A 20,875-nucleotide genomic window follows, 5' to 3' on the forward strand; every position below is an offset into this window, starting at 1 on the left:
TTGTCAGACTGTAATTTTTCCTTCAAATATGTCAAAGATTTGAAGCTGCGGATAAACGCTTCTGTCAGTGTCTGGAGGTTTCATGATTAATGTTTAATATTATAAAAAACATGGTTTCTTAATATAGTGGCTTTGAGAGAACAAGATACAAATTTGGTAGCTCAATTCATAAGAGTTAAATTTGCTATAAACTTCTGACTTCATTGAATGTTCTGTATTTTGGTATAAAAATGCTTGTGGAAATTCTGACTGAGAAATCCCCACTTGCAACTAACAGCCTTTATTCCTTGAAAACCCAGCATCCTGATGCAGTAATCTAATTTGATCAGAGATTATTAAGTGACTTTTCCACCTTGTTAGATAAAGCTTTTACCAGTTAATTTTCAGTGACAATTTAGCAATATTATTTATCGTTCTAAATATCAGTTGGGGGGAAAAAAAAAACTTAACCAAGAAACTGCTACTGTGAGAATATGAAAACAAAGAGCCCACATGGGGGGAGGGGTGGGAATGTGGATGGATGCATGCAGGATTTTTTTTACCTCTCTGTAAATCTGTGCAGTGCCTTAATTCCTGACAGTGGGATTAATGCTTCCAGCTGGTGGTCTTCAGCTCTATCAGCTGGTCATATTCTAACTGTATCCTTATCTTTCAGTTGTCAGAGTTGCTGCACTTATGTCTTCGTGGGCAATCAATAATAGGAGCAAGTATCAAGAAGAGATGAGAAACAGTTGGATATATATCTAAAGGAGAAATTTGGAAATAATGTATTAACTTCCTTCACGAAAGCTCTGTTTTAGTAAATGCATATTAACATTAGTTGCATATTCTTGTTCCAATCACTTCAACACCCTGAAAAATGAAACCAGGAATTATTTTCTGAAAAGTTGAACTGAAATTAATATAATTCCACTTGAAAACTTTACTCTTCCTTTTAAGGAAGAGTGATCTTACATCAGTGGAAGCCCTGGAACAATGTTCATTGTGTCTGTGAAACTGAAAACAAGCAACTTGAAAATACTTCGCTTGAAACTTAATGCTCTCTTGTTGAGTAGTGCAGTAAGCCTTAATTGCTGATAATATGCTGGGGCACTCAGGAAGATCTTATGAACGTTCTGAAGAAGATGGCATAAAACATGGCAGCAGTGATTTAAAGAAGAATCAGCATTCAAATCAAATTTAGAAGTATGTGGCATTGCCCAGGAGGGAGCCCCTGCTGTCCACTTACATTTTGCAGCTATCGTTTAATTTTTAACTTTCTGTTGTTGTTTTTTGCCATGTCTATTCATCTGCTTCAAGTAAAGCAACATTCCCACAAACTTGTAGGCATTTCCTTGTGCTGAAATGTATTCTAGGAATATTTAAGGGATGTATTGCTTGTTGTCATGTGACTAAATAGTCACTTCGTCCCCAGCAGTCTGTTAAACAGTATCAAAACTTATCTGGTATGGCATCAAATTCTTTACTTTCTATTTAAATACATGACTTAAGGGCTGCAGATTATACGAAGTAGCTTTTTCTGCAGTATCCCTTGCAGTTGCCTTTTGTAATTGTAAAATATCCTAATTGTTCTTGGGCAGGACTGAGTACATGTGAATGGAGTGCTGTTGCATGGACGTTGTGGTCATTCGTGACTTGTAGCAATCTCATCATGTATGGTCTCTCAAGGCCTCAGCTCATTCACTTATAGCCAGCTGTGAGCATTTGAGCTACGCTTTTCTATTTTGGTGCTTTTCTAACTGTATTCTTTCAGTATTTTAGGTATTATTTTTAATGCTTGAGCATCTTGCAATCCTGAAGGCTTATTAAATGAAGGTATGAAGATAAAGTTGAGAATCACTTCCAAACTCTGTATGCTACAACATTAAGAGATATTTGAGTAATTGTTATGGAGTATGTGATACTGCTAGAGTTACTTCCTGAAACACTCTCCTTTGCAGGAATTCAAGCTTTTCTAGCAGCTGTATGATTATCTGAAATGCTTATGGTCTGATGCAGAAATGTGCTTTCTGAGCAAAACATTCTGGTTGAGAAAATCAAGGAAAGAGGTTTGAACAGGAGTAGCTGCCTTTGGCTTGAGGTAACTTTAAGAGTCAAGGGTTCTTAGCCACTGGAGCATAGTCTGCTGTCTTATTCTAAGCTGCTTCCTCCTCGGGCTTTTTGAGGGGTCAGGAGACTTTACAGGTGAGGAATGAATTGAGGTGGTGCTTTCTTTATGGTTGGGAGGGGAGCCTGCATTCTCAAATGACAAAACCTTTTCTGGGATTGAATGGGGATGGCTACATGCTCCTCATATTTGGTATTCGTGAACAATTTAAGGAGGAACAAAGCAAATCCTTCCAAGTTGAAAGGACGCTGCCGGTTGAATTCAGTGAATGTAAAGTTCAGCTTATGTTTAATGAGCTGACATAAGGATTGTGTGTGTGCTGAATGGCTTTTTAGGGTAGACTAGTGGACTGTCAGGTAATAATTTTGTTTTTGAGTAATGAATGTATGGGGGATGTGCAACTAGAAAAGCCTCTTCTATTTGTCCCTATAATTTTATAATTACCAATTGGAATACTTCTGGATTTAATTGCAGCTCCCATCAACTTTGTATGCCTTAGAACATGGCATTGGAACAAAGAATGGCAGTTTGTTACTGCTTATAGCTTAGGAATTCCTACTGGAATTACTTGTAATGTTGTGTGTTTTCAAGGCAAATGAATGTTTTTTTCCTTATGTTTTTATGGTTTCCCAAGCAGTGCTTGGTGACTCAGAATTTTATAGCTGCAGCAGAATACAAAGAAGTGTTCTTTATCCTTACACGTAGTAAGGATTCATTTTCATGACATACTTTCTCCTGGGCTTAATATCCTGCTTGCTTTTTTTTAAAAAATGTCTTGCTGCAGTAAGATAAAAATTGTGTTGTTACATCCCTCATTTTAAACCTGTCACTATCCAACCTGAATGGTATGTGAACTTGTTCCTGTTCATCTGGTCCAGTTTTGAAACACATAAAGTTCAAGGATATGTTCAAGGATATTGAACTGCTTCATTTTCTTAAAAACAAGTTGGATGGATATGTGCTCTGCAGTGTCTACTCTTATGGTTGAGCCATGCATTGAATACTTGCTTGGATGGTATACTTCTCATGGTTAAGGACTGGGGAATGAACTGGTGTAAAGAAAGCTGTAAGACTTGCTGGGATTTAAAAAAGAAGAAAAAAGTATATCCTCCTAGAAGAGACTATAGCTGTGGGCTTTTACAGTGGGGTGATGAATGGTGGTGCTTTGGTTCCTCTGCTAAGGAGGAACATTTCAATTCTAAGAGGCTGAGGGCTCAAGTCTACAACGGGCTGAGCAAGCAGTCTAAATGGCAAATTGAAGATGATTTAAATGAGTTGTTAGCTGAAGAGATAATTTGTTTCAAGTTTGAAATGGAAAATAAGCAAGTCAATATAGCTAATGCTTCGTGACCATTAGTTGTTGGTACTTGTAAGAATAAATGTCTTAATGCTCTTCCATCTTTCTGCACTTAGGGTAGATTAAACATGAATTTAGGAATCTGCCAGTAAGAACTTAGCTGAAGTTTGCTTGCTGAAGTAGTACTCGAGGCCCTTCTTGTCTAGAAAATGCTTTATACTCTTAAGTCTTCTGAGTTAACTTGTAATCTTTTAATCCTGGCTAATATTTCAGAACACTACTCAGAGTTGACTGGAACTTGAAAATAGGTTCTTTTGAAAAGCCCTGAGGAGCTGGTGGTGCTTGTTGCCTTTGATCTGAAGCAGCCAAAACTGGAGGAAAAACCCTTCAACTCTGAAGGAAAAACTGAAGTTATTTTAATAAAATTAACTCCTCAGATGTCTGGTGCTGTATTAGCAGAGCTGGAAAACTTACTTTGAATATTTACAATAGGTTGCTTCTGAGCTCTTTCTTTTCATATATAAATATCTACTGCTTTTATTGAATGCTGAAAGTGGCTGTGAGAATTGCTACCCTGCCAGGCTATGGAAAGAATTTTTGAATATGTTTGTATGTTTGTCTAGATACAGTTCATGCTTATTTATAAAAACATGGAGCTCCTATAAGCATGTATAAATTGAGCTTAAAGTTCAATGCCACTTGGTTTTCATACTGAGTACACTGGCAGAACACTTCCTAGCTGAGGTCCATTCCTTGAAATTCCCCAGTGTTTGTGAAGTATCCCCCTGATTTCCAGCGAAATTGGAAGATAAATGGTTGTAGCTATCTGATGGATTGAACCTGACAGCAGCTCAGTGGTAAGGGCTGGATCCAAGGGATTCTAAATGAAATCTTTTTTTTTAATTTCCTGCCTTCTGCCTAAGGGAGGCTGACTGCCTCCCCAAGCCCATCAGACTGGGCAGTAGTCATTTGGTGCTGAGCAGTGCCTTGTCCCAAAGCAGCGGTCTGTTTCCTTGTCTGAGCTCTTGTCTGACCTTGGATAGAATCTGCTGGGCGTAGAATGGGGAAAGAGCTGGAAAGCAGTTTTGGCTTTTGACAGTCTTCCAAGTTGCTTTTATGTCGCCTTTCCCAGGGTTATGTTTGTATAAACACAAACAGTTCAAGAAGCTTTATCTGATGTTTTTGCCTTTGCATTGCTGCTGGTAAGTTCAGAGAGCTGATGTGGAAATAATCACATCAGAGCTGGTTTTGTTCTGTGTTTGTGGTGGAAGTCCTATTGTGCTATGATTACAATGCTGATGCAGTCACTGTGGAGAGTAAACATATGATTGGTGATCACTAATCTCAGATGGCAATCAGCAAAAAGAGCCAGTTTTTTTTTTTTTCTGATAGTTTGAATTTATTTGGGGTAAGGGAAAGAATGGGAAATTCTGTATTTGAAGGTATTGTATTAATTATCTGTACTTAAAGGTATGCTTTCTATCCCAAAGTATTAAGTGCATGTGCTAAGGCTTATCAAACCTGGCAGGGCTTTAAATTGAACTGACTTAGGGCACAACAAACTCCCTGAGCAGGGGAAGGTGTTCCACCTGGCTTAGCTCACTGCTGTTATGGACTTTTCTGAACAGCTAACTTCTTAGTTCGGTGGACAATGGCTACTTTGTGGGAACTGGAGCTCTAACTAGTAAATACATTCTAGTCAGAATGTCAAAACAGATGTGTTTTATTAGTTAGAGCAACTTTAAGCTGCTTGCTTCTGTGCTGTCACACATACCTTCCTTTGGAAGGTTCTTTTTCTAGAAATGTGTTTTTTATAAAAAAATAAAATAAAATCTTGTGATACTGTCACCAAACAGCGTGATTCCACAGTTGATATTTTTTCCATAGCCTACAGGCATTTCTTCTGTAAGAGTTCTTTATAGCTAAACTCTGCTGGATGCTGGGGGAAACACGTCAGTCTCCTCAAATGTTGCTAAATACGTGGCTTTTCCTCCCACCATGTCACAACTTCCTGGGAACAGTTGGCTTTCATGCCTGCACTGATGGTAGTTTGATAATCACATTTATTTCAAGTCATTGCTTCCTGGCTGGTGGATCTGTATTTGCTACCTTTTGAGGTCTTAGTGTGATGTATATTTGACTCCAGATAGCTCCTATTTTTCCAAAGCTCAGCTATGCTGTAAGTGCGCACAGGAGTCAAAGTTTAGTCAGTTCTCATTCTCTGCCCTATGTGGGACAAGTGTTCCTGCAGAGGTTTCAGGCATTGCATATGGCCACATCTGGGGCTGTGTGTCAGAGCAAACCATGAAAATGATGAAGGCTCCATTAAAAACCTTTTTGTTTTACAATCCCCAGTATCAGTTTCTTTACATCTTTCTCGTGGTGGGCAGGTCTAAACTATCATTTCCTTATACCTGTAATTACAACTAAATCTTTTTTAACATTTTTCCTATTTTTGTGCATTATTAGAACAAACTCACTATTGAGAGCTTTCCCACTAATAGTTAGGAAAAATTTTGGCTCAAGAAGAGTAATGAGGTATTGGAACAGGCTGTCCGGGGAAGTGGTGGAGTCACCATCCCTGAGAGTTTATGAGCAACATAAATATATGGTACTGAGGAGTGTGGTTAGTGGGCATGGCCAGGTTGGGTTGTTGGTGGACCAGGTGATCATAATGGTCTTTTCCAACCTTAATGATTCCATTCTTAATATATCTTGTCATAGCAGGAAACAAATGGCTTAAAGAGACCTGGATAGTATTCAGATTTTTATTTCTGTAGTAGCTATGGTAAATATAAAGTGATTTGAATCCTTTAAATTGCTATCAGTACTCCTGTATGTGCCTGACATTATTTTTTTTATCTGCTTGTGTCTGTTTTTTATCTCTCATTGGCACATGAATGAAGTAAATTGCAAGCGTCCAAGATAGCAGAAAGTAGATTAAGTTTGAGGATTCTTGAGGCGAAGGTGAAACTCAGGATGTGTTGGTGAGCTTGGGAAGGCAGTGAAAAACTTGAGAGCAGGGATGGCTCCTTGTGCTTCTTTCCTGTAAGCTCATATCTACTCAGCACAAAGATCCTCCTGTGCATTATTTGAGATGAGGAACTCAGGTGATACTTGAACATGTTTTGTATAAGCAAAAAATATTCAATATACAGAAACATGATGAGTTTGAAGTACTTCAGAGAGGCTTGAGCATAGTTTCACACTACTGCATAGTTTCGTCTGCTCATCTATTTTAGTCTCCTTAGGAACTTAAATTTATGGCATGATTCATTTTTCTTGTACTGGCTCCTGTACCAAGTAACTGTCTCTAGTGCTCTCACAGCAAAACAGGAGCAATCGGGTGTTTTTCTGCAGGTATCTACCATTAAATGGCACAGCCTGTTGCATATATTAACCATAACTTTGTACTGCCTTCTGCAAACATCTTGAAATCTTGATAGCCTATGCACTTAGTTCCTGCTTTTCTTTGTGAAAGCACGGTGCTGCAAACTCCTTTTAAATAAGTTCAGTTTAGATCTATGCTGACTTCTGTGTCTCATGTAAATGCTTGTATTTTGTGATTAAACTAACGCAGTCTGGTTTACTATGAAATGTGTTAAACTGAAAGCTAGGAGTAAATCTGCATTCTTGGAACAGCATTCTGAGTAGTGAGTAAGTTTCAAGGAGAATATAGTGTTTAAAAATAATAAAATACCATTGGTTGTTATCTGCAGATTTTAGACTTTAAAGGAGGAACTCAGTTCTTGTGAGTAAGGTGTGGGTGGATGATTGTTCTCTTTATCTTGGGATGTTATGTCAGTCTGCTCTTGAAAATGTTTACATATTTGCCCTGGGATCTAAGATATGTAACTTGCCTACATGTAAACTGGAGAAATTTCCTCCCTTGAGCTAATATCAAATTGTTGGAATAGAAAGACCTCAGGTTTCCCACACGGACCTTGTTTTTAATGACTTAAGCTAAAATTCTGAAATTTCTTTTGCCACATTATTAAACTTTACAGGTATTACACTGCTGTTATAAACTCTAAATGAATATCAACATCTTGTTACCATCAAATGCTTTTCACACTGATACTGTCTTAGTGACTTCCATCTAGCAATAGTTTGAATGCATGTTGAGATGAGTACCTTTTGCAAATGATGGAGCTGGCAGCATTGCCTTCCTGTTTGCTTTTGTACTTCCTCTGTGGTTCACTGACACTTCTTAATATGGTTTCTTAGAAACCATGAAGCCTTATATACTTCAGTGTTATTCCAAAAGAAAAAGTGCATCTATATCTAAATAGAAAAAAGTTGTGGAATGAATAGTAGCTGGATAAATATGACAGAGCTGGGGCCGAGTGTTAACATCTGCTTGGTCTTCTTGGGGCTACATTAGCAGCTTAATGACCTGTATTTAATTTCACTATGACCATGTAAAGTTTCAATTAAGTTATGAATTCCAGTGGATATTAGGAGAACAAAACATATGTTAGACTGAATTATGTAGCTGAAAACACTCTTGTAGTTTTTTAACCAGGAAGGATAAGGAGTAGAACTATAAACAGGAGGAATCATTTGGTCAATTAATTAAAATAGCTACTTATTAGCAAGCAAAAATTGAACAGCTTATGTATCTTACTCTTGTTGTGGGAGTCAAAGCATGTTTTCTATCATCTGAGTGGGGAAAGCAGAAAGAATGATGTGCTGGCTTGGTTGTCTAGCTGAGTTTACTACAAAATATGAATTATTATTATTATTATTATTATTTTTCAGCTACTGATCTTCTTTTGGCATGGAATCCTATTTGCCTGGGCCTGGTAGAAGGAGTCATTGGTAAAGTCCAGCTTCATACAGGTATATGGCATTTTATTTTATACTGCTAATTCAATTTGTTTTAAAGGCACTGATAATGTAAATAGAACTGTGTAACTCAAGTGGATTATGTAGTATTCTCTGCAATGGTGCAGTATTTCCCAACTATGTTGGGAACTCATCAAAACATTTATATTTTAGTTATGGTATGCAAATTCCTCTTTCTGGTGCATGGATTTTCTTTTTTTATTGTCTTGTACAAATAGAGGACTGCATCCACGAAGAATGGAAGTCAGTATCTGAAGTTCCACATGAGGCTCCCTGTGAGATACACTCATTTAATTTTTGCACACTTTATTAATAATGCTGCAGAGCTTTTTTTTAATGAACGATAGGTTTTTTCAATATCTGAAAATATGATTTTTTTGTCAGTTAAGTGCAGTGAGAGTGGTTACTACTTAAACCTATTTAAAAGTAAAAGAAACATTTGGAAACTTGTTTCTGATTTAATAAACCAGTGTTAACTAGAAAGGATCTTCTACCAGTAGAGCTCTGAATGTCTACTTACTGTCAAATAGAAAAGCTAGCCATAAACTCTACTTCATTTACTGTGTGCTGTCCTTTTTGTAAACCATGCATCTCATGTCATTCTTGAATAGATGCAGGTAAATGCAGGTCAAGTTTCAAGTGAGTTCCAGGATATCAGGATGGATTAAGTGCTGAAATGGATCAGATGTTTGTCACACAGGAACAGCTGAGTCAAGAGAGGAGAGGCCCACTAACAGTAGAGGAAGAAAGAAAACGGGCTGTGAGGGTATGATGGATTTAGTTCTGGGAAGTGGCAGGCTCCATAGTTACCGTAACCACTAGGTCTCATTTCTGAGAGAACAGAGCCTCTCTCTTTTCATACAGCTTTTGGCCATTTCCTCTTTCCATTTGCATTGCTTGATCTTCTTTGACTTTCACCTGATATTTTTCTGTCCTCCTTCTGCCAGTCTGTTCAGCAGTTCTTTCTGATCTGATGATACAAGGTGGTTCAGACTCTGCCTTTCTCTGATGCTCTCATCCAGGCAGTGTGTGCTGTCCATAATAAACAGATGAATGACTGCTGAACTCCAGTAATGACCTTTATTTCCTGCTGTGGGAAAATGCTTCATGCTTGCTTTTGACATGTTTGTGTTTGTTAATAAAGTATTCTCGTACACAAAGGCTCCCCCCTTCTCTTTAGGGATTCTCATATAAAAGCCTTTCAAGAGAGAGACCCTGATACATGCTTTCTGAAAGTTCTCCTGTGTCATAGCAACTGAATATTCTTGCATGTATGCTTATTGTGAGACACTTCTGCTTATGAATGCTGCATTGAAACTATCCCCAGCATGTGACATTTGTTAAAGTGCCAGCTTGCTGTTGTCAGCTAAATTAAGGTTATCAGGTAATAAGCCTGATATCTTTCCATATGTTTTTTACAGCTACTGTATTGATTATGCCCATCCAGGCACTCCATCCAGTTGCTGCTTAGGCAAGTGCTAGCATTTTGTTTCTTCTTTTGCCTTTTTTTAAACAACACGCAAAGTGCTTATGGGCTGTTCTTGTGCATGTTGAGGCCTTTAATGATGCAGCTGTCTAGTGGGCAGCCACTAAGACAGAGTCCTCATTGCACTTTAGTCAATATAAGAGAGCTGACTGAAATGGCCTAAGTAGGTCTTTTTAAGTCAGTTATTGTCAATGAACTGTCACTTGATTATGTTCAGGTATAGTTCTATGTAGTCCTCCAGCTGAGTCATCTAACACTGTAACAGTAACTGTCTTCATTACTTATTCGTGTATCAATCTTTGTCACCTGGAAACTTTATCAGTAAGAATTGTATAAATATTTAAGTGCTGGACCATTATTTCCATATGTGGTAAGAGTATTGGGCAGTGCAAGCTGGATGAAATGCTTTTCTTCCAAACCTCATTTGTGGCAGCAGGATCAGGAGGACCTGTTGCTCTGATTTTTTTTTTTTTTTTTCCCCTTTTTCTTTCCCTGTCTTTTCCACCTGGACAAGAAAGATCAGAAAACTTATTTTGAACTCCTGGATAATCAGATTCCTTTATGGGATTGTCCTGCTCAGCGTCTTATTGACTAATACTGTAAACTTTAAATACTTTCTTAAGAATTAAAGTTGCTGCCAGTATGCTATTAAGCTGTCAGTAAGCTCAAAGCCCATATTCCCTTGGTGTTGGACTTAGATCCTTCCATGTTCTCAAAAGATCCACTTAATGCAAGAATGCTGGAGTAGTGCTGAAGTGACCTTGAAATAACCTAAAACTGACTACAGGGACGTTCTTAATTTAGCATTGGAAACTGCCAAATTGCTGTAACTAGGGATGAGATTTAATTTACTCTAAATCTTCTGCCTTTATTGCTGGCCTAGCACAGGAGAATGTGTAGGAAAGCTTTCTTGGCAGGGAAGCAATCTGGTGAGAAACCAGCCAATATTGTATGGTTGTCCTTTTTAATTCTTTGAAGAATTTTTTTACTTGAGAGAATCGATTGTACAACTGGACATAATTGTGTTCTCATTTAAGATAAAATCTACTTAAGCTATATTTTGCTTCTTCCCAGTACTGAAGTTCCTTAAACAATAAGATTTTATTTTTTTTTTAAGGAAAAAAAATTATATGAATATCTGAGTACTGGGATGCGGTCTCTTACCCTCTGTCTGCATATCCCAAGATGACTTATGAGAAAATATGGATTGAAAATAAGAATACAAATGGGAAGGAATTCAGGATATAGTATGAAGATAATGTGTGAAATGTAACATTGCACATTTTCTTGGTATACATCATTAGAATAGTATGTGCATGTGCTTGCCTCTGTTTAGGAAGAACATTTATTGCATAGGCATGCTATCAATTACAGAATATTAATAATGTTTTGTCATCCAGTTTATTTATATATGTACAAAATATAACCATTCAAATTCCTTTAGCAGCAATTTCGATACACAATTAGAATGTATTCCTTGTTAGTAATGAAAGTAGATGTTTTTACCACTGACGTGGTAATGGTAGCCTGGAATCAAAGTCTTAGTTGAGATTCACTGATCTGCTTTAGCAATTTTGATTTCCTTCACTTTGTTAGTATAACTTTGGCTTCTGACCACTGAAGTTACTATTAGTACTGTTGTATACTAGTCCAGGTGTATTTTTTTTTAGTGGTGGAAGATCTCATGTAAAAGTTCTAATCAGTTTTGATTAGAGACTAATTAATCAAACATTGATTAGAATATGCTCAGAGTTAATGGCATATATCGAACTATAACCAGTGCTGGACATCTTAGTGCCAGCCAAATTCTACGTAACTCCACGCTGCAATCAAACATTTCTCTGTCTTGTAGTTAAGATGCAGTTTAATGTATGTGCTCTTATCATTTTGGTTTTCTTATGTGGGTTGATTAAGACCTGAGTAAAACATTACTGTCAAGTTTCCTTAGACTCTGTAAGCAAAAAGGAAGTGAAATACTTCCCTCCCTATCTCCAGGAAGGGAAAGCTCTTTTGTTGCCATGCCACTGAGACCTGTGGTTCAGCATCTGAAATATCTTCACTGAAGTGCAGCTGCTGCTGTCTCTAACTTAATCCAATCAACAACTTAAAACGTTTTCTTGGCTTTCATCTCATCTTCTTCAACTAGCAAATGGAATGTGATACCATAGTATTTCTTTGTTAGAATCAAAATACTTGCAAGAAGTGTCATTTGTAGTAAATTTATGCAGAGTTTAAGACTAATTATTGCTAAAAGGCACTTGGGGAAATGAAATGCTAGGCTGTTTGAGAAACGTTAGAAAATAAATTACACAGCAGTGGTGTGCTGGCAGTAAAGCAAAAGCAGAGCTAAATTCCTCTTTCAGTGAGGAATGAGAGGTGATAGCCTACTTTAGATACAGTGCTTTACATCAGTTGTTGCTGCCAGCTCTGCCACAGTTCATAATATGGTTTTAAGAAGAAAGGCAACAAAACCAAACGATGGGATCTCGGTGGATGACCTAACACGTGCAGCTTAGGGAAGGACATGTAGCTATAGCGTTCTGTTCTTACTGAAAAAGTTCTACATAACTATCTTTTTGAACTGTAGAAGCACTGCTCTTATCTGGACGTTATTGGCAATTACACTGAGCTTCTGTGGTTGTTACTGTAGCTTTTAATTGGGGCATTTTTTATTTGCATACCTTGCTGCTTCTCTGTTTTCTTTTGGCCTTCCAGGAAACTCCTGTTGGATTTTTTTTTTTTTTAACTGAACTTTCTTTGGCTGTGGCTGTAATGGCATTAATTTCAAAACTCCATTTACAAGATAACCATGTCCTTTTTTAAAAAATGCACTCAAAGGTAACAGAACTCACTTGGCTGTGTTGAGTTCTTGTTTGCTGGTTTAAAGGCAATATGAGATACCTTTTTTTTTTAACTATTTTTTTGTGGTGGTGTCATTCTCATTATTTTTTCTGAGATTTAGATGGTATCCTTTCTTTAAAAATCTATTTATTTGTTGACATACTGATCTCTTCATTGGTTTGAGTTGTGCGGTTAAACCTCCATAAGGGGGAATAAATGAGAGTATAGTGTTCAGTGAGAATGTCTGGATGCTGTGTTTTCTACCCCCATGTTAAGCTTGGATTGAACTGGATTTGCAGAAACCTGATTGTTCTGCCCACTAGAAAACAATCTAAAAAACCTAGAGCTACTTTACAGATAAAAGTATAATAAACTTACGTTTGTTACTTTCACCTTATCCCATGGTTATGAGGTGTCAAGCTGGAGGCAAGGGTGGTTGTTGTCAGTCATGCTGCTTATATGTATACTAAACAGCTCTTTCAGCACCTGCTGTCAGTAAGGATAACCTTTTTGCTGGTGTCTACTCTCATTCTCATGTCCTTATCTTTTATCCATTGACCATCAATACTGCAGTTAACTCACTTTTTAGGAGGCTGTGCTTATGTGACAGTGTGGAAAAATGTGGTCTAACCTCATAGCTTCCCCTGTTTGAGCAGGATGACATCCTGAGTTCCCTCCCAACCTGAACCACCTCTGTGACTCCAGAGGTTATGGTTTTGATTCTGTGCTCAGGAAGTAGTGCAGAAATGCTCTTGGAAGTTGGCATAACTGAACAATCAGTGCATGACTTCACATCCTCCTTCCCTGGTTGTCAGAGCACATATGTATTTTTGGGAAACAATAATTTATAAAAGCATGGTGCTCCTTGTATTACAGACTGATATTATTCCAAAGATAGTGATACACAATTGAAACAGTGAGTTGTCACAGTGCATGATAGTGTGTTTACAGTGATTATTTTCTTTAGATGAACAAACGGTTGCTGAAACACATCATCTGCGTTGGGCAGAAATGTTAAAGATTGAACTGCTGTTATTGGAAAGATGCTTTTAACTTTGAAGCTTTGATTCTAAGCTGAAAGTACATTGAGAACTCCAAGTTTACTGTAACTTAACACATTGTCATGTTTTTTTTTGGTTTTTTTTTTTCTGAAAGAACTCAGAGGCTTAAACTGGATTTAGAATTTACTGTGCAAGGCAAATAGACTAGATAAAGCATAGAGAATATAGATATTTTTTCAAAGCGTAGTACCATTAACTGTCAATTGTGGAAGCATATTGGTCCATGGCAGCAAGCTTTTAATGCTTGCATAGGACCTCTCCACTTAAACTCAGGTGGGAGAAGTAGTCTGTCTTCTGTTTTTCTGCGCAAGAGAAGGTATGAAGGGAAAACCATAGCTTGCTGCTATCTGTAAAGTAGCTCTAGGTTTTTTAGGTGAGATCCAACTGTTCATTTCAAGTTGTGCTGCCACTTGGGATGTTGGGAATGCCCATCATCCTAGAGGTCATTTTACCGTTGATAGATGTCTATTAGAAATGCCTCTCTGTTTCACTGATAGCAGCTATGCTACCTCTTTGTTAGAATAAATAATCTTTTCCAGGTAATGATTTGTTCTTGTGATGTGTAGTGGCAAAATGTGGCAGCAGCAAATCATCATTCACTGGATTCTTCTGGTCAATTAACTCCTGGCAGGGAGTTGTACACTGTGAGGAAGAATTTGACAGATTAGTTGAAATAAATAACTTTACAGTAAGCCTTTACTAATCTTTCTCCAGATTTACCATGGTGGCTACTTTTAATTCGTCAGAAAGCATTGATTGGCAAACTTCCAGGAGATCACGAGGTATACAAAATAACAAAGGTCGCAGTGATTCCACTTTCTGAAACAGAGCCTCAGGATCTGGAATTGGAGGTATGAATATCTTCAATAAACTATGACTTTCCTTTTTCTTCTTAAAAAAACCAAACAAGTTCTTCTGACCACCTCTTAAGAATGAAGGTGGCAGGATTTTCAGTAAAGCCCATCACTTTATAGTGATGCACACTGGCTGTGTGCATCCTCTAGATGTTTTTTATATAGAAACCTGTATAAACATTCAGATCTGCACTACTCTCTCCAGTGTGCCTTCAACTCAGTTACTCCTCAGATGATATGAAGTCCTATGGATATTCAGGTGTTTGTCTTTTGCAAGAAGATGTTTTTTCTTTTCTGAATCAGGAGAGCATATACTTTTTCATGAATTGTTTCCATCTTATTCTGGGATATTAATTCCATAACTTGGTTCAAGGGAAACCCTTGCTTTAAACATTGTGTTGTTTTTTTTCCGAAAAGTGAACATTTAAAGGAAAAGCATTCAAGTAAATAATACTAATTCACTTTAAAGGTTTGGTAATAAGTTGATGTACGTCTGGATACTCAGCTCATGTAAAATGGAAGCAGACAAAAAATCACAGGGAAAACAGCTTTTTAAAAAGAAGGAAGAGAATTATGCTATAGATGGAAATCTGTACGTTCCTTCTGTGTCATAGAGCTTCTTCCCCAAGTCTATGGACTTTGTAGACTTTAATTAAAATTTCCTTGGATTTTATTCAGAGTATTTATATATTGATTTTAATTTAATATCATTATTACTTAGCTTTGTAAAAAGCACCATTTTGGAATAAACAAGCCAGAGAAGATTACACAGTCCCCAGATGACTCAAAATTTCTGCTGAAGACTCTTACACAAATTAAATCAAATGTATCTGCTCCAAATAAAAAGAAGGTAAGGCTTTTTACTGATTTTTTCTTTTTTTTTTTTCTCTGTCCTTCCAAAATGCTTATTTGGTAACTCAGAGCTTATGATGGATGGGTAATCAAGTAGTAATTAGTAGTAAGACCTGGAAAGAGAACCAGTAGGACTAGAATGTATATCTACTTTGTCTAAAGTTCGTTTTTTATTACTTCACTGTTCTATTTTTATATTTTGTAACTATATAATTGCTGAGCATTTTCTAATGAAATGTCATCTTACTAAGACTTGTTTCTAGTGGGTTTCTAAACTTCTGCAAGTTGCTCTGCATGTATATCTACTATCATAAAGCTAGACAAATTTTGACACACCGTTTCTGGCACTGTGGCTTGGATTTGAAAAATCTAAAGAATACTAAGATTAGAACAGAGAATGAGAATGAGAAAATGTTTCACAAATTTAGAACTGATATTTTGCAAACGTGGCTAGAATCTTCTTTTGATAAGACATAAAGCCATTACTTTCCTTTCAGATTAAAGAAAGCAAAGAGAAAGAGAGGTTGGAGAAGAGGTTATTGGAAGAATTATTCAAAATGTTCATGGATTCAGATTCTTTTTACTACAGCCTTACCTATGATCTAACAAATTCTGTGCAGAGACAGAGTGCATGTGAGAAAACGGACTTGCCACTCTGGCGAAAAGTAAGTGTTCTACATCATGAACTGCACACATAATGGAAAAATTCCTGGTCAAAACTTGACTCATCACACCCTCTGGTAGTAGAGTCTACTGTAACTGAAGATCTTGCCCTACTACTGGATTCAGTACATGAGAATGAAGTAAAAGTTTCCAACAGCATGCTTTAAATTGAGCTGTTATATTCAAAAGTAGTGAATGCTGAACTTGTATGTGCAGTTGTAGTCAATAACGTTGGTGTCTTTGGTAGGAGCATTTCTGAATACTTCTGTTGCAAAAAAAATGGCTCTTTGTTTTAAACAGGTTGATGACAGATTCTTCTGGAACAAACACATGATCGAAGATCTTATTGTCACTAATGTGAGTTATTTCTAACAAAAGCTGTGTTTTATAAGTACTACTTTTAAAAAGAATTTCAGTTACAATGTTTATTTAAGGCTACATAGAAGTTGACTTAAAAACATGTTTAGACAGGTCATAATCATGGCTGCACCTTTTGCAACTGACTTACCAGGCGAGTGATGCACCCTTCTTCCCCCAGCCGAAGTTTCAGTTAGCCTATGTTACCTGCTAGTTAATAAATAAACTCACCTTAGGTGGCTTATTTTAATAAAACAATGCAGAATAAGCTGTGATATGCCAGCTTGTGCTGATCTGTGAATGTAAACTTCAGATCTATTCTAAACTTTTTCTTATTTAAATGATGGAATGATTATCTTCTGAAGTGGAGAATACTGTGTTTATCCTTGAAAAGAATAGCTGATCAGCATAAATAGTAGTGTGGAACAAGTTATTTTGAACTTCTTTTCAGAGTAGATAAAGCTAATGAGGTTTCCTGACTAATGAACAGAATTGAAGAGACATACAGTAACTACTTATGGTTGGACTAGATGATCTTTTAGTTCCTTTCCAACCTTGTGATTCTAGGATTCTATACTTATTTCTTTTTTTTCAGCATGTGGTCTCCTGGATAAAGTGAACTGTAACTACTGTGTCCATTTGAGGTTAGGCCAAGTAAGAGGTCCTTTTAAAGATGATAGCAGACACTTTACTGTGTCTTCTATCTGTCTTCGTTTATTAATAAATTTCTGCTTAGCCTTGTTCTATCTTGCTTCATTTCCACAGGAGGAAAAAAAAATCTTAAGCTGTTTTCTTTATCTTATTCCTAGTTTGAAGGTCCTCCAACTAACAGGGAAAAATGCTGATACCTTCTACAGAAATAAGACAAAGATATGACAAAAGCTACTTTAAAACTTGAAGGGAATGTGAAGCAGCTGTTCATAAATGAGAAATGGGAGAAATAATGGAGATGACAATGTAGAACCAAGAGGAATGTAATGTGATTTTTTTTTTTTTTGCAACCTTCAGAATACTGAAGTGGACTTCTGGATTATGCCCATCATACAAGGATTTGTGGAAATTGAAGAACTTGTAGTCAACTATAGTGAATCTTCTGATGATGAGAAGAGCAGTCCTGAAACGCCACCTCAGGAATCAACTTGTGTAGATGATGTTCATCCAACGTTCCTCGTGGTGCTTATTTCACGACGGAGTCGGCACAGAGCTGGTAAAGAAATTTACTCTCTCTCTACTTATAGGAGAGCAGTTACCGAAACTAAGCTTCATTTGTGCATCAAATGTATCCTTGGGAGTGATAGTTTTGAGAATTTCCATCTTGATAAAGAACGCTTAAATTTGAAACTTACAAGAGAAACTCTTACCATTGATCGTTGGCTTTGACTGGAGTTCCTTTATTTTTATTTATAGAGTTAGCATGGGAAGGAGAAAAAAAAAAAAGCAGTAATGTAGGATTTAGCCATTTTAATACTTAAAATGTGAATTGATCATTATTCTTGTTCTTCCTAGGAATGCGGTATAAGCGGCGAGGTGTTGATAAAAATGGAAATGTGGCAAATTATGTTGAGACAGAGCAACTGATTCATGTTCATAACCATACTCTTTCGTTTGTACAAACAAGAGGCTCTGTGCCTGTTTTCTGGAGCCAAGTTGGATATAGATATAACCCACGGCCCCGTCTGGACAAGAGTGAGTTTTTAAGTGGAATAATTCAAGATCAGAATTTCTTCCACACCACCCTGCTCTTAACTCAAAGGCAAAAGAAAGCAAACTTGAAGAATGATTTTTTTTTTCAAATAAAATGTAGTAGTAGAACAACAATGTTGGAGCTAATAGAACTCATGACAGACCGTAAAAGTAATTCTGTAGAATGTATTGTGCTGTTTTTAAGCAAGGCTATCTTTTGAGTATTGACTTGAGTATGAATTAATACTTCAAAGAGAACTTACTGCTGAACAGACTGTTTTTGTCTAACACTGCTCTGCCTTGTAGGTGAAAATGAAACAGTGTCCTGTTTTCGTGCACATTTTGAAGAACAGTTGAAAAATTACAAAAAGCAGGTGGGTATTACATGCTGAAATAATCAGCTCACAATAATTTTTTGCATGCTTTTTCTGATTATTGGAATGATGCTACATAAACAGAATCTTATCTCAGTTTAGAGTTACCTGAGAAGTGTAGTAACTTGCGAAGATGTTTAAGCCTGCTTTTGTATACCTGTCCTTAGCATTTCATAGCTCTTGTGCTAACGTTCAGCTAACATCTAGAACTTATTTGATCTCAAGTACAACTTATCAAAGACAATAACTTATACAAGGTGACCTACAAATCTTTCTTGACTCTTGTACTACTTACTACATTACATGAGTCACATTGCAGAGGGTAACAAGTGTTAAATCTACATTTCTGAACAGGTCATTATTAATCTGGTGGATCAGACAGGCAGAGAGAAGATTATTGGAGATGCTTACCTTAAACAAGTTCTTCTGTACAATAATGCAAATTTGACCTATGTTTCATTTGACTTCCATGAGCACTGGTAAGAAACACATTTAAAAGATTGCCTTGCATTTTTCATTTAACAAAGAGCAAAAGGGAGGAGAAAAGCCATTATTTCTGTCTTCTGCATGAAACACTTCCTTTTGAATAGGAAGAATATCTTTTGTAATGCAATATAAAAAGTTCAAGTTGGGATTAACAAGCACTGCTTTTTGTAGATTTGTCATTGATCTTTGTTAAATATCCACTGTTATTATGTGAAACTTGAAGTTGTTTTGCTTTATTAAGCAAAGGTTTCTTTACATGCTATGAGTGTGAATTGGTGGCTGACCTGCTTTTCTAACAATTGAGCATTCTGCATGTAATGTATTGCTACAAGGTGTTTTTCTTCCAAAAGAACCCATCACATATTTAGAGAATTCTAATGAAGTTTTTTAATAAAATACATAAGATTTTACTTTAATGCAGTATAAATAGCTGCTGTTTTCATGACTCTGCTCTGATGTTGGCATGATCTAGTGCTGTGTGGCCTGCCCAAGCATGTGCTTTTGTGACAGATCACATACTTTCCCTGCTTTCCTCAAGCAGGCTGCAGTTGTGGACAAATATATTATCTTCAACTTTACTCTTTTCTTCCGAACTTAATATAAAGGATGGATCGGGCCTGGAAAATTATTATTGACCTAGCTGTCACTACAGGATGTTATCTGAAAGTGGAGAAAAGGGGAAGTATTTAAGGTCCTTAAGGTCACATCTTTCTCTGTAGAACATCCTGAACTGATACTTAGCAATGAGCTTTCATTTCTGTTTGCTTGCTTTTCTTCCAAGAACTGTAGTATTGAGTACTGTTTTTCACATGGCATAAGTGAATAGGGTACAGTACACAATTCTTGGCAGAGGTTGTCAGAGGGTGTGTCTGCAGGTGTTACTACTATAGGATGGCTGGAAAAGCAGGGCAGGCTATCCCAACTTGAAATCCTTTTTTGTTGACTCTACCATAAATATTACAGAACGGGACACATGCCTGAATAGCTGCACACTTGATTTTTTTCCTTACAGAATCAGCATTCCTGAATGCTGATTGTGTGGAACTTAAATATCTAAATGTCTTGCCTTAAGTTGTGTTATTGAACTGTTCAAAGTGTTCTGAATTTTGATTGCTTTTAAAGTTTGTCAGATTGCCTACCTCTCCCACTTAGCTAAATCCTTAACATCATTTATTTTCTATTACTTGCAATGCCAAAGAAAATCACTACTTCAGTTCAAACTAACTGCTATGAAATTCTCTATTTTAGCCGAGGAATGAAGTTTGAAAATGTTCAAACACTGACTGATGCCATTCATGACATTATTCTTGACATGAAGTGGTGCTGGTAGGTACTTAATAGTTTACAGGTTTGTGTTAAGTAGTTTCAGAGGAAAAAAGTGCCTATTCAGAGGCCTTGAATTTTTTGTAACTATATATTTTGTGGTGCCAAATTTGTGCATCACTGTGTTTCAGTGCTTCAGTGTTCAGAAGCATTACTTTTCTATACACCTAGCAGCAAAAATTCTCAGGTTCTGTTTTCTCCTTGAGATTTACTGACTTTAACATTTTTAAGGTTTCTTTCTTTTATGGGAAATGCTCTATACTCAACCCATAAAATCTAGAGCTACAGCTCTACTGTTAAAAACAATGTGTTCTTGAATAACTGAGAAGAATGGTAGTTAAGCATCACATGGTGTGATGATGAGTGAAATCAAACTATAGTAAAACTTTCTGTGGCTGCAGGGGCTGATAAACTACAATTCTTTCACTCAATTTTTTTTTTTATCTTGAAAGGGTTGATCAAGCTGGTGTGATTTGTAAACAGGAAGGAATTTTTCGAGTTAACTGCATGGACTGTCTGGATCGTACCAATGTAGTGCAGGCAGCTATTGCAAGAGTGGTCATGGAACAGCAGGCATGTATAACCAATGTCATTTTTTAAGTATTGAGTTCCTCAAAGTTTTGCTATTTTTCACAGGGAAACA

At 36.8% G+C, this 20,875-nt stretch overlaps 1 protein-coding gene across 2 annotated transcripts in view; it reads left to right on the forward strand.

Annotated features, from left to right (window-relative positions):
• The window catches only part of INPP5F (inositol polyphosphate-5-phosphatase F), a 36,870-nt gene that overhangs the window by 5,423 nt on the left and 10,572 nt on the right, over nucleotides 1-20,875 (forward strand). For both annotated transcript variants that reach the window (XM_090145579.1, XM_031597385.2), the window contains exons 2-12: nucleotides 8,166-8,246; nucleotides 14,355-14,491; nucleotides 15,216-15,344; nucleotides 15,844-16,011; nucleotides 16,310-16,366; nucleotides 17,375-17,573; nucleotides 17,873-18,052; nucleotides 18,356-18,423; nucleotides 18,778-18,902; nucleotides 20,158-20,235; nucleotides 20,685-20,805. In XM_090145579.1, coding sequence (XP_090001705.1) covers nucleotides 8,166-8,246; nucleotides 14,355-14,491; nucleotides 15,216-15,344; nucleotides 15,844-16,011; nucleotides 16,310-16,366; nucleotides 17,375-17,573; nucleotides 17,873-18,052; nucleotides 18,356-18,423; nucleotides 18,778-18,902; nucleotides 20,158-20,235; nucleotides 20,685-20,805 — 1,343 coding nt within the window. The remainder of the gene's footprint in view (nucleotides 1-8,165; nucleotides 8,247-14,354; nucleotides 14,492-15,215; nucleotides 15,345-15,843; nucleotides 16,012-16,309; nucleotides 16,367-17,374; nucleotides 17,574-17,872; nucleotides 18,053-18,355; nucleotides 18,424-18,777; nucleotides 18,903-20,157; nucleotides 20,236-20,684; nucleotides 20,806-20,875) is intronic.

This window comes from Phasianus colchicus, chromosome 8 (genome assembly GCF_987193195.1).
Source record: "Phasianus colchicus chromosome 8, bPhaCol1.hap1.1, whole genome shotgun sequence".
NCBI lineage: Eukaryota > Metazoa > Chordata > Aves > Galliformes > Phasianidae > Phasianus > Phasianus colchicus.